Source organism: Balaenoptera acutorostrata, chromosome 5, assembly GCF_949987535.1.
Source record: "Balaenoptera acutorostrata chromosome 5, mBalAcu1.1, whole genome shotgun sequence".
NCBI lineage: Eukaryota > Metazoa > Chordata > Mammalia > Artiodactyla > Balaenopteridae > Balaenoptera > Balaenoptera acutorostrata.
In genome coordinates, this window is record NC_080068.1 from 110,712,449 (window position 1) to 110,727,294 (window position 14,846).

The 14,846-nt window shown below is 35.1% G+C and overlaps 1 protein-coding gene across 6 annotated transcripts in view; it reads right to left on the bottom strand.

Annotated features, from left to right (window-relative positions):
- Positions 1-14,846, bottom strand: part of TBCK (TBC1 domain containing kinase) — a 251,876-nt gene that overhangs the window by 198,426 nt on the left and 38,604 nt on the right. For 5 of the 6 annotated variants that reach the window (XR_451833.2, XM_057547348.1, XM_057547347.1 and 2 more), the window contains exon 4: positions 682-796. Coding sequence is in view for 5 of the 6 variants with exons in the window: in XM_057547348.1 (XP_057403331.1) it covers positions 682-796 (115 nt within the window). In the remaining variant the exon portion in view is untranslated. Of the gene's footprint in view, positions 1-681; positions 797-2,490; positions 2,805-14,846 lie in introns of those variants that run through there. The other variant, XM_007190994.3, reaches the window with a different exon arrangement.

Below are 14,846 nucleotides of genomic sequence, written 5' to 3' on the forward strand. Positions count from 1 at the left end.
TTCTAAAAAAAAAAATAATACCCCAGAAAAAGTTTCCTCAAAACTATTTTATATGCTTATGAAAAAGAATGAAATTATAATTATTCCTGAAAAAATACCACCTTGCTACCCATAATTCTCTTAGAGGTTGACTATCTTCTTAGAAATCCCCCATAAGATTTCCAAGTAGAGAATCAGCACTCCAATTAAAAAAAGAAGCTAGGTATGAACAGCTGGTAAACAAAGAGAATAAATGAGGAATAAAGTGAAAAGAGGAAGTAGGAAAGAAGAATACAGTGGAGAAAACACAATTCAGTTGTGCTATGAGAAAAATATTCTACGTAAATAGTCAGAGAATCTTTCTTAAGGTGAAAGCAAATTCAGAGAAGGAGTGGATTGGGAAGCCACAATGTGTATCTTTTAGAAAATGAATGGAAGGAAAAACAAAACATGAAGTTGGAAAATGGGTCTGGGGAAAAAAGAATAATGCATGTGAAAGACACACAGATTCATATAATTTAGAGATACTTCTTTTTTAAACAACCACAAGTATATTACATTTGTATAATCTTTTCATTATGAATAATACTCTTAAGACATATTCTAATTCTACAGTCCCTCTGATTAACTGAGTGGGCCTGATTTCAGTAGCTTCCAACATGAAATAAAAAGCAAATATTTAATATACTATTTGATGATTACCTTTCGATCCAAAAGGATATTATGAGGAGACAGTGCCCGGTGTACTATACCATGTTTGTTCATATACTGCAAGCCCTGAAGTATCTCAAATGCTATGCACAAAACCTTTGAATATCTACAAAGAAAACAAAAGAGTCACAGATCAATAGGACAATTACAAAGCAGATATAGAACCTGTTTTAAGAAATAAAATGAGGTTCAGTGATAAAATTCAAAGAGATATATATATATATATATTTTTTTTTTTTTTTTTGGCCACGTGCCTTGTGAGATTTTAGTTCCCTGACCAGGGACTGAACCCAGACACTCAGCAGTGAAAGTGTAGAGTCCTAACCACTGGACCACCAGGGAATTCCCCAAAGAGCTACATTTTTATTGTACCTCCTCTGTTCAGAGAAAATAGACTCTACACATTTTCTAAACTATCTGCTTCGACATATTTTTGATTTTCCGCTTACAACAGAATTGATCTGACAAAGAACGTACAGTTTTCTAAAGGCTACTCCAACTGAAGTATTATTCTTCCACGAAGGTAGTTTAATATTGGTGATATACAAATGACCTTGACCTTCAGCAGGTTGGGCTTTGCCAAATTATCAGGACACTTTCAGATATATGGCAGAACTAAGTCAATGAAAACCACCTATCCTGCTCAAGACAAAACACCTATGTCCCTGAAAAATAGCTATATTTTATAGCAGATAGACATGAGCTTACCTTCCAGATCAATCCACAAAGCAACCTCCAGTAATTTATTAAACATTCTTTCTTATCCTATTCTCTCTTAAGCCAACTTCCACAGGGATGCCCAGTTTCTTTGTCTTGCTCTCTCTTCCTCTCCCTCTCTCTCTCCTTTTTTTTTTTTTTTTTAAATAAAACATCATTCATATAGGAAGTTAGGAAGAATATACAGAAAAGTAGGGGAGAATAATTCAAACCCAATCCCCAAACCACTAATATTAACATTTGGGTATAGATCTCTTTTCTTCCCTTTTTTTTTTTTTTTTACACTTTAAATCAGACTTTAAAAAACTAAATAAATATGAGGGTAACAACTAAATTAATTTTTTTAAAGGTATAAATAACAAGCTAATAATAGAGATACAATGAAATTATAAAAAAAATAGTCAACCTAAAAGCAGGGCAAATAAAAGGAAAAAAGAACAAAGAACAAATGGAACAGTTAGAAAACAATTAACAGATTTAAATTCAGATATATCAACCATTACATTAAATGTAACTGCTCCAAACTCACCAATTCAGACTTGATTATATTCAGGTTACAAGGAACCCACATTAAACAAAAAGTGTTAAGTTAAAAGATCACTGATTGTCATGGGCTTGGGTGGAGGGAATGGGTTGATACAAAGGAGTATGAGAAAATTTTACATGATGGAATTGTTCTATTTTTAATTTTGATGATGGTTATAGGACTGAGTTGGTCAAACTGATTTAACTGCACACTAAAAAGGGTAAATTTTAAGGTATGTAAATTAATCGCAATAAACCTGACATAAAAAGTAGGCCGAATACAATTTTTAAAAAGAATAATTGCACTATGACTCCCTCCTCTAAATTAAAACCATAAAAAAGAACAAGAGATGAAAAGTTAAAATCTCTCTCTCTCCTCATCCTAGTCTGACTTTCCAGAAGTAAACATCTTTAGCAGTTTGTGTTTTCAACTCTTCTGGTGGTTAGACTTTTACATAATTATAATTAACTCTTCACTATGCAAGATGATATAATTAACATACTTCCCCATTTTCCTTTTCTAACTACTGATTTTTTAAAATTAATTAGTTTATTTACTTATTTTTGGCTGTGTTGGGTCTTCGTTGCTGTGCGCAGGCTTTCTCTAGTTGCGGTGAGTGGGGGCTACTCTTTGTTGCAGTGCGCAGTCTTCTCATTGTGGTGCCTTCTCTTGTTGCAGAGCACAGGCTCTAGGCGCGTGGGCTTCAGTAGTTGTGGCATGCAGGCTCAGTAGTTGTGGCTCACGGGCTCTAGAGTACAGGCTCAGTAGTTGTGGTACATGGGCTCAGTTGCTCCGCGGCATGTGGCATCATCCTGGACCAGGGCTGGAACCCTTGTCCCCTGCATTGGCAGGTGGATTCTTAACCACTGTGCCACCAAGGAAGTCTCTTTTTTTTTTTATTGTTTATATTATTTTACATTATCAAATTTTATAAGACAGATAAAAGATACCTTTGCTCCTTTCTCAAAGGCTAAACAAATAAACAAGTAAATATATAACGTGATATATAGTGATTAAGTGCTAAGGAGAAAAAGTAGAGAAGAGAAGAGAGAATGTGGGTTGCTATTTTATATATACAGTGTGATCAAGGAAGGCTTCACTGAGGTGACATTTGTGCCGAAATCTAAAGGAAATGAAAAAGACATGCAGCTCCCTGGGAAATGTGTGATTCAGGCAGAGGGCACAGTAAGCAAGTCTTAACTGGAAGAATGCACAGCAGTTCAAAAAGAGAAAAACAAAGAAAAAAAACCCACCAAAAAATGCAATGAAGCTACTGTGTATGCAGCAGAATGAGCAAAGGGTGAGGCTGGGAGGAGATGAGGGCAGAGAGGTAGCAAGTCAGAGGGCTAGATCATGTGAGGCCATTTAGGCCTTGGCTTTTACTTTGAGACAGATGGGAAGTGTTTTGGTACACTGCTGTACTATGTATAGTAAAAATTTACCATGGAACTAAGCAGAGAAAGAAATAAAAACCTAAGCCACTTAACCCCTAGCTCTCCAGAGAAAATATCTCAGTCATCAGGATTTAATGGATACTATAATTTTATAATTATAACTCTATTCATGAAGGTTATCATCAGCTACTATCATTTTTTTATACCTCATATGATTCTTTTTGTTTCTTTTGTATTTAGCTAGAATATAGTCATGAGAAAATTTTTCATAAGGGTGGCATGAGTAGATATTTTAAAGCATAGCATGTCTTAAAATGTCTTACTGTCTCTAAGCTTAGAATTTCTCCATTGTCTTCGAGTGTTCTTTATTAATGGTGAGAAATCTAACATCAGTCTGATTCTAATTTTGTTGTAGATACCATGCTATTCCTCTGTGGAAGCTTTCAGGATCCTTTTATACTTCATTCTTAGACTTATAAAAAATTTAGCCCAATATGTCTAGTGTGTGGGCATTTGAGAATTTGTGCTCGTAAGCATTAGGTGTGCCATTTTAATCTGAAAACTCACACGTTCCATTAACACAAAACATTAACAAGGAAAAGTTGATCTGTTATATCTTTGATTATTTTCTCCCTCTACTGTATCTTTTAGTTGGAACTCTTAGGGGGCAGATGAATATTGGATTTATTCTCTATATCAACTTTATGATTTATTACCTATGAGCATGGCCTATTATTTAATTTCCAAGATCTCTCTTCTGGTCTCCAGTTGTTCCTTTTCAATACATCCTGTTCTTTGGCTATGGATACATTATGCTTTTGAGTCTCTCTGAGGATAGTTATTAGAATTCTTTTAATTTAGGGGAAAAAAAAGTATGTTATCTTCATTTCCTCTGGGATAAGTTTTTTTAATTTTTTTTCCTCCCTTGACTCTTTCTCTCAAACTATTTCTTCCCTCATATATCTGGTACTTCCTGGTTGTCAGCCATATTTTAAAAGAAAGCAATAAGTTGATATTCCCCATGAAGTATATAAAAAAAACAACAACAATGAAAGTTACTATTTATAAAGAATTCTTATTAAACTGATCTATAAACTATTCTACTTTATCAAATGGTTTCTCCCATATTAAAGTGCCACAACAGCCAGTATTAAGCAAATAAGATGAGATGAGAACAATTAAGAATTAATAGAGTTTTCATTAACATCTGCAAAAAAATAAACCAACTATGTAAAGGAAAAGATTCCAAACTTTAAAACAACTACAATTACATTGATAACTATGTGCACATGAAAGAATGCAAACCCCTCCCCTCTTAAAAACAAAGAAAAACTCTCCTTGAGATTGATTAACAAATAAAACATAAGAACCTAGTTTTCTGAGGTCATTTGCTGAGTCAACTTTAAGGTAGTAATCTCTCTTGTCCTTGTTCTTCTCTCTGTATCTCTGTTTCTGTTTCTGTCTCTGTCTCTGTCTCTGTCTCTCTCACACACTCTCTCACACACACACACACACACACTTCACAAAATCTTAAAAGTTGATGCCATATTCAGCTGCAACACTAGAGGACCTCAGCTGCACACTATTTCAATACAGATGTCTTTCTCGTGAAATTAAAACCAAATCTTTAAAGTGACTTTTTCATTAAACCAGTTCTGAAACAGCTGAAAACAGAAGACTGCATCTTCTACTTTCTCGACCTGCTTTTGTTAGCTGATTTTAAGATATAATTGGAAAACACTTGCATGTCAAAAAGCACATTCATGCTATTATTGAGCTGGTGAGCATTTACATTGAAAAAAATTTTAAAAATATGAACGTATAAAGCTGAGCTCATGACACATCTTTTCTTAGCTATTACTTGAGATTATATATGAATTACAGTTAATGAACTCAGTATTCTTCAGTTTAAATCAGACAGGAAATCAGATTTGCTTTTCTGCCCATTTGTGCTCTTGGGATTTAATTTTAAAATTTATTTTAAAATATAGGTATAAAGGAGAAGAAAAAGCTAATGCTATTTTCTATAACGGAAAAAAGAAATCAGTATTTGTGGAATTTTGTATACTTATCTGTTTTTAACTGCTTGGTACTATGTTTTTAGGCCTCTGCATTTTTAGGCTCCATGGAAGAAAAATTGATCTCCACAATCAAAAAGCCTACAGCATAGTTGAAAACACAAATTTATAAATCGACAATTTTAATACAGTTGAGTTCAATAGAATTTTGATACAATTATAATTCAATAATTAAGTTAGATGATAATCATGTTTTTTCTCTGTCTTGAGAGTAAAAGAAAACATGAAAATTTATTTATTACATTGGTGAGAACAAAGCAGACCTACAAAAATCATAGATCTTGGAAAGTAATAAGATTAATAACTAAAAGAGAAAAAAACATGACTACCACCACCACCACCAAGAACAAATGTTGATAATTTCTAGGCATGACTCAACTTGGCTGTATTTGGATATTAAATATGGCTTAATGAATTTCAAATCTATTAATTTAGTACAATACCAAGTATGCTTTGTTTATCCCTTTCCAGATGTATTTCAAAGGAAATTTATACTGTGTGCTTCTGATTCAATCATCTGTAAATCATCTGCAGCTGTTTAGCTTAGTTGGTTAAAACATACTGAGGCCAAGATCATGGGTTTAATATCTATAAGGATTAGTTAGCTTCCCATGTTCATAGCCACAGATTTTCATCAAACTCCAGCCAATATCCTGAAATACAGATAGTCTGTCATGAGACATTGCTCAACTGCTACTTACTCAAAACATCTTGATTTTCAACTACAATCTCCTATACTTCTCTGTTCCCCATTCCTCAGGACCTGCTCTCTAATCTCATTAAGACCTTGAGACCCCTGTTATATCAACCAGTCCTTTTTTTTTTTTGACATCCTTCTTTATTCTAGATCTATTCTGTCATTTCTATATATATATATACACATATATACATATATATATATATATTTTTTTTTTTTTTGGCCAGGATCCTTAATGGCTTCTCATCAAATGGCTCTACCCCTGGTAGAATTGTACGTCTCTATTTTCTGACAGTACATAGTTGCAGGGTTTATTAATTCTATGGTAATAACTTCTGTATAGGTTTGTCTCTCTCACTGTACCTTGAGGCAGTGGTACCTTGAATACCTTGAAGCTTATTCAACTTGGAATCCCTATGCCTACCATAGTGCCTATAAGGTAGGTGCTCAATAAATGGGTATCACATAATAGGTGTTCAATAAATGTATACAACCACATCCATGATGGTGCAAAAGGGTGGAGATAACAAGATTAAGTTCATCACTGCTAAGGAAATAACAGCTCAAAAAAAGTATATTAGACTAGACTATATTAGACTAGATCAATGGTGTCAACTTCATTTATAAGAGAGTGTATAATTCTTCAGTAAGTCAAGAAAACATAAATTGCTTAAGTTCACACAATGGCCATCCAAAAAAGAAAGTACTAGTTTGCTGAAAATACACCTCTCCTTCTAGTCTTTTATTTACTGAAAGAATAATGAGCCACTGTATGGTGGGTAATATGATAATCTTGTTAATATCTGGCTAAAACTGCGAATTAGACTAAGTTGTTAAGATAGATTCCTACAATTTTTCTAGCTCAAAAAAAAATACTTGTTAGCATTTGGTATCTGAGTTGAGTTCACATTAAATCTGCATATATTAGGGGAGGCTTAACATCTTTATGAATTTGAGTTATTCTATCCAAAAAAAAGGGTATGTTTCTATTTGCTCAAGTTTACTTTTATGCCTTTCAGAGTTTTTATTATTTTTTAAAAACAGGTTTATTGAGGTATAATTGATATACAAAAAACTGCACATATTTAACATATTTGATGGGTTTGGACATATGCATACGCTCATGAAACCATCACCACAATCAAGGTAACAGACATATCCATCACCTTCAAAAGTTTCCTTGTGCCCCTTTTTGTGTGTGTATGGTAAGAATAATAAATATACAAAAATATATAAGAAAACACTGGGAAAAAAATCAATGAGGGGGACTAATTCTGTCAGATTTAAAACATACCATAAAGATTCTCTTATACAACCCAAATGTCCATCAATAGATGGTTAAAGAAAATGTGGTATATACATACAATAGAATATTATTCAGTCTTAAAGAAAGAAAGAAAATCCTGCCATTTGAGACAACAATATTGATGAACCTGGAGGACATTATGCTAAGTGAAATAAGCCAGACACAGAAGGACAAATACTGCATGATTCCACTTACATGAGGTATCTAAAATAGTCAAACTTATGGAAGCAGAGAAGAACAGTAGTTACCAGGAGCTAGGGAGACAAGAAAATGGGAGCTGTTCAATTGGTGTAAAGTTTCAGTTATGCAAGGTCATTAAGTTCTAGAGATCTGTTGTACAACATTGTGCCTACAGTTAACAATACTGTATTGAACTCTTAAAAATTTGTTAAGCGGGTAGATCTCACGTTAAGTGAGATCACACACAAATAAATAGGACTCAAGGAAACTTTTGGAGGTGATGGATATGTCTATTATGTACCTTGATCGTGGTGATGGTTTCATGGGTACCGGCTTATGTCCAAACTCACCAAATGTATATATTAAATACTTGCAGTTTTCTTGTATATTAATTATACCCCAATAAAAATGTTGAAAAATAAATTAAAATGAGGAGAAATTCCTATCAGCCTCAAACCATCAGTTCTTTTCAGTATCTGCAAAGTTTCCAAGAAGAGATGTTATTCAGATTGCAAGAAATAGAGGCCAAGAAAGAGAATGAGAGGTCAGGATTGCGGAGATAGCTTTGGAAGTCATTCATAGATAGGTGGTAACTAAAGCCACACATGCTATTTCCTCAGACCCATAATCCCATGATATTTAAGGGCCATTCCATAAGCCAAAATACCCATACAGTCAGCAAACCAAAGGAGGAAACACATTTCTGGATTCTATGAGTTCAAGATGTTCTTTCACCTTATAAAACCTGATCATTCCCACAGAAATTTTCCTTTTGGTCTAAAACTTTCTTTACTTGGTATTAGCCTGAGGTAAAATGTTAAGAAAAGAGGAAACACAGATGAAATATAGTTAGCTACTATGTGATTTAAGAAATGGAAAGGAAAAATAAAATACTCGTGATTAATGTTCAGATAATAAAACAACTGTATAACCCTGTGTTATCTTTAACCTAAACTGTCCTATAATTTCAAGGCAAAAGAACTAAACTAGTGTAGAACTTTTAATGATTCATTGGTTTATAATTTCAGAATTTGGAGAGGGGTATTTTCAGTGATGAGTTAATGTCTTTGATGCTCTTAATTTGCCTCTTATCACTTACTAAATTTTGACACTTTTTAAAAAATATCACAATACTTAACAGAGCAATTTTCTTCTAAAGGAAAAAGAAAACAAGAAAGATTTTGGAATTGAAAAAGGAAATAACTCATTTTGCTACTGGCACACACGTTTGAGCCTAAAAGGATACCCACCCATACTAAATTTAAAAATTAATTTGCTTCAGGGACTTCCCTGGTGGCACAGTGGTTAAGAATCCGCCTGCCAATGCAGGGGACATGGGTTTGAGCCCTGGTCCAGGAAGATCCCACATGCCACGGAGCAATTAAGCCCATGCGCCACAACTACTGGGCCTGTGCTCTAGAGCCCGCAAGCCACAACTACTGAGGCCATGTGCCACAACTAATGAAGCCCGCGTGCCTAGAGCCCATGCTCTGCAACAAGAGAAGCCACCCCAATGAGAAGCCCAAGCACCACAGCAGAGTAGCCCCTGCTCACCGCAACTAGAGAAAGCCCATGCACAGCAACAAAGACCCAATGCAGCCAAAAATAAATAAATAAAAATAAATTTATTAAAAACAATTAATTTGCTTCAGATTCAGATGTTTTGAAAAGGAAGTTGCATTGATTAACTGCTTACCGAAAGATTATTTTGTAATAGGTCTAAAAAAAAACACCAAACAGTCCATCTGTCCATAAGTTGTGAGACTGGGCATATTTTATAATTCAATGCTCACTCCAAAAAACCAGTTGAAAGCTCTAAGTCTGGAATGTGACTAATTCTCAATGGGATACAATAAACTGGGAAACTAACTTTCCAACTTGAATACTAGATACCTTTCCTTTCTCAGAAGAAAATTAATTTGATAAGATCAAAGTACATATGGAAAGCATAGTCTAGTGGTTTGAGGTTCACACATAAAGCCAGGAGACTCTGTCACTGATTTGCTATGCTTGGAAAGTGTTCCAACTTTATCCTGCCTCAGTTTGCAGTTTTATAAAGTGGGAAATATAACACCAAACAGGGGCTAAATGGAGATCAATGAGCTATTATTGGCCCTACACAGAACGCTGATCATCTTAAAAGCAAAACAAAACAAAAAGTCCAAGTCCCCCTCAAAAAAAACTAGGGTCTTTATAATAAACAATATAATACCATTTTGTTACAATACATCTGTATATATATTTCCATAAATTAACAAAGATTGTAAACTGGGCTCTTCAATTATTTCCATGACACAACTAAATCTGAAGAATGATTTTCTAATTTCTCTGTGAGAATAAAATCACCACTTGATAAGCAGAATTGGAGGATCCCAAGGTGAGCTGGGTATATTTCTGCCTCATCAATGTTTTCTTCTCCCAAGCAGCTTTACTATCCTGGCACAGAAAACTCCAAAACCATTTTTTTTTTTTCCACCAGAGTTACCGACACTGGCAGTGCAAATGCACTGGGTAATAAGTTCCACCTGCTAAGCCCTGGCAGCATTTGGGATGACATAAAGCTATAACTTTTCTCTAAGACAGAACCTATGATGGTTTGTATTTGGTTGAATCTGTACCCTAGTTCATTCCTAAGTTGTTTTTTTTTAATTAAACTTAAATTTATTTACATATTACTGTGTGAACAAAGAATGAACATATTACTATTACTGCTCAGAATTTTTATTTGAGGCTAATTTACATTCTTTAAGTGGAACAGTTCACATTTTTTAGGCAATCCATCACAACAGTGAACAGGAGAGGGCCTGAATTTTATGCACTTGTTTAATAAAATGTCTGCTGCAAACAAAATTTATCAAACTGAAATGTTCAGTTCAATGCTGTGTTGGTCTGTGTCAAGCAAATTATAAGAAATATGACTGATGAAAATTTCCTATTCTATTTATCAGAAGTTGAGGTGATACAGTAATCATATTTTGATCAAAGAATCCAAAACTAAGGTTCCTATGATCCATAGAGAAGGTAGAACAAGGCAAGGTAACAATTTAATAGCCAGGGCTTTGTTCTCAAACCTAATGTAGAACTCGAGGGAGCTTTGTTTGCCTACATTTCTCCTTTTTCCTAAGTCAGATCACCTGAATGAATCCGTCTTGTCTATTTTTCCTAACCTTCAACTAGAGTCACAGGTCTTAACACTATGACGCAAGAAAGATCAGACTAATTTCAGCATGCTTTTAGAAGAGAGAGTGAGAAAAAGCTTTTACCCATAGAATCCCATAATGACCCCAGAATACTGTTTAAAAATTGGAGGACAGTTATTTTTTACCAAGTCACAGAAAAGTATTATGTTGATGAATAATAATGTTAGTTGATGTAGCCTAAATGGTGCCCCCTCCCCCAAAATGTGTCTACATCCTAATCACTGGAAACTGTGAATGTTACCTTATTTGGGAAAAGGGTCTTTGCATATGAGGAGATCATCATGGACTATCCAGTTGGGAACAAAATCCAATGTCAAGTACCCTTATAAGAGAGAGACACACAGAGGAGAAGGAGATGTAAAGACGGAGGCAGATACTGGAGTGATGCGGCCACAAGCCAAAAGGAAGCGAAGGAATACTGACACCAGAAGCTAGAAGAGTCAAGGAAGGATTCTTCCCAGGAACCTCCAAAGGGAGTAGGCACCAACACCTTGATTTCTGACTTCTGACCTTCAGAGCTGTGAGATAATAAATTTCTGTTGTTTTAAGCCGCTCAATTTGTGGCAATTTGTAGCAGCAGCCATGGAAACAAGTATAGTTGGCTATAAAGATACACATGACATCAAGGTAACTAGTTTATCTCCATCATGACATGATTATAACAGAGTAATTCTTTCTTTAAATGATCTTTATTTACATACAAATTATGTACAATGAAATATACTCATTTTAAATATATCATCAGAAGAGTTTTGACAACTGTACTGCCTCAATCAAGAAACAGAACATTTGCATCATCTCAAAATAAGTTCTCTTATTCCCTTTCTCAGCCAATCCCATATCCTACCCCTGGCTCCAAGCAAACACTGAACTGCTTTCTATCACTATAGATTAAATATGTCTTTTCAAGAGTTTCAAATAAATGGAATGATACAGCACTATTTTATGTCTAGCTTTTTTTTTTTCTCAGCATGACGTTCTTAGGATTTATCCATGTTGTTGCCTGTATTACCAGTTCATGTCTTTGTATTTCACTGAATGGATATGCCATAATGTTTATCTATTCATATGCTGAAGGACATTTTCTCTTTCAGACTTTTAACAGCTAAACACAGTATAGTATTTTACCAGAAACGCTGTAGACACATTTAACATAAAATTTCACAAGAAAATAAAGAACAATATGGAGTCCTAGATTTTTGAGGAGTCTCAAATTCTTAAAACTGTCATTATGGGAGAACAAATAAAAATTTGTGGGGAAAAACTAATAAGGAAGACTATCAAAACATGAAAATTACGATCTGGGGTTTGTCTTATACGTATGTGGTAGAACTGGGGATGTTCCATCATTATCATGATGATTCTGAAGTACTTATCTACCTTTGAAACTGAGGTAAATGGTGTAAAAAACAAATGATTTTTTTTAAAATTTATTATTATTTTCTTTTTATTTTTGGCTGTGTTGGGTCTTCGTTTCTGTGCGAGGGCTTTCTCTCCAGTTGCGGCAAGTGGGGGCCACTCTTCATCGCAGTGCGCGGGCCTCTCACTATCGCGGCCTCTCTTGTTGCGGAGCACAGGCTCCAGACGCGCAGGCTCAGTAATTGTGGCTCACGGGCCCAGTTGCTCCGCGGCATGTGGGATCCTCCCAGACCAGGGCTCGAACCCGTGTCCCCTGCATTGGCAGGCAGATTCTCAACCACTGTGCCACCAGGGAAGCCCAACAAATGATTTTTTATGGCCTATCACCAAGACAAACAACATTGACAGCTGACAAAATGTCTAGCTAGTGAATAAACTAACATATGAACAGAGAAAGTACAATTAGATACTAATAGCATGCACAGGTCAAATGCAATGACCAGATTGCTTGCAGCAGAGAGCTAACACTTTCATTTATTGAGATGAGTAGAGCAGAGAAAAATCAGAATCTTTCTTCTAGGTAATGTGGGAGGAGCTCATAAGTAGGAAATCTCTCATTCTTCATATGACCACCACTTTTTCATCTTAAGTCACTGTCCAAAATAGCACATTTTAAGACTCATCATCTTAAACAAGAGTGCCCTCTCCTACCCTCCAAAACTGTTCTAGAAAGGAAAATAGGGAGAGCACTTTCACTGCTTTCTGATGGATGTTTTTAGTACTTAGCTCTCCAAGTTCATTTCCTCCACCTCTCTTCCCACGGACCCTCTGCCTCTACTTTAGTCATATGCTTGCATACCAATGTCTTTTTGCACTTGCTATTTTTGCACTTGCTATTTTCTCTGCCCTTCTAGTTGGTCCACTTAGATGATACTTATCCATCCTTTAAAATTCAACACAAGCATTATTTTCTTAGTAAAACTTTTCTGGATTCTCCTGGTTGTGAGGTACTCTGTCTACCAACATAACTTGCATACACCTCTTGTGAGTACATTCCCCCCCCGACAAAAATGCAATTTTCTAATTGTTTGTTACAGCTCTGTCTACTCACTAGCTAGCAATTTCTTTAAAGGCTGGGACTTTATATTTTCATCTTCAGACACACTGGCACCTAGCCCAGTATCTGAAACATATATGTACTTGAAGAAGTATGGAATGATCCTTGAGTAGATTAATCATAATTTAAATCATAATTGGTCATCATAGAAAGGCTATAACTGTTGCACAGGCAATGCTTATTGATAATAATATCAAATAATCATTTAGTACACTATAGTAGCTATAATAACAACTCTATTACCACTACTGCTACTAATAGGAAACAGTTTACTTGTACTATATCAAGTGCTGTTATAAGTAATTCACATCTATTACTTCATTAATTCTCCCCACTATCCTAGAAGGTAAAAAAATTGAAGCACAGAGGCACTCATGGAAATGAGTTGATTCAAACCCAGCAGGTTGGTCTTAGAGTCTATGTCCTTAACCACTACACTACACTGCTTTTCTGTGTTTAACAGCATGGATGGTGACATCAAAAGAGAAGAGTTTAAGCTCCAGGTAGTGATATAGTAACTGAGGCTTAGAGCAGTTACTTTATCTTTAAAATGCAGTAGACATTTGTTTTTTCCCTTCCTGGTATCCATGCCCCTTTCTTCCAATGATAACTTACAATTTTCATTTCAGGTTCCACCTCTCTCCTATACTCCTCAGCTCACTTGTCCTGCCTTTAGGAGTGGAAACATGACTCAGGCCTTTGTCAATTGTTTTCTCCTGGCTATAATAATTGTTCTGATTGAAAATCTTAGGTCTTACACAGCATCCAATAAAAATGGCTTGCTCCTTTCTGGAAGACTGAGAGGATATGAAGTTAGAGTTATGACCATTTTGCCATCATTAGGGGAGAACATGGAACTCTTACAACTTATTAGTTGTATGATCAGGGAAAAATTACTTTACTTCTTGGATCCCTCATAAGAGCCTAACTTTCCTCACACATCAAATGGAAGTAATATTAGTAAACCACATCATAGAGCTCCTATAAGAAAAAAATAAGATAACCATTGTAGAGTGCTTAGGACAATGTCTAGAACAAAGTATTGCACAAAATTCTGCAATTATGCTGTTGCTACCATCATCATTATTTTTGTCTAGTCCTTCCCTTTTGAGGTCCTGAATAATTTAGGATAAATAAATCATTTCTAATTTAAACTTTGCATTTGCATAAATAATTGAAATAGGTGGCTGAGGAGGCCAAAATAAAATAAGAACTCATGAACCCCATGTATATTGTTTTGTAGTATATATAGTGTTCATTTCTCCACCCCAACTATCTTACAAGAGAAACCAGTTTGCCATGAGTATACCAATAATTTTTGTCATAAAAAAACAAGTTTTGCTTGCTTCTTTGTCTGACAAAGTGAAAGCACTGGGTTCTCTGGTTTCTAGTTTGATAAAAATGCCAGGAAACAAAGAAATCCCCACAGAGCCATCAAGATAGTCTGATAATTAATGGATAGGACTCATTGAACTTGGAAATTTAAAGCAGCTCATTCTCTCAAACGACTGTGCTGTTTGAACAGGATCTGTCATAAAGGCAGATTCTGGAGTACTGTTGCTCTAAGAAAGGCTACAGTGAG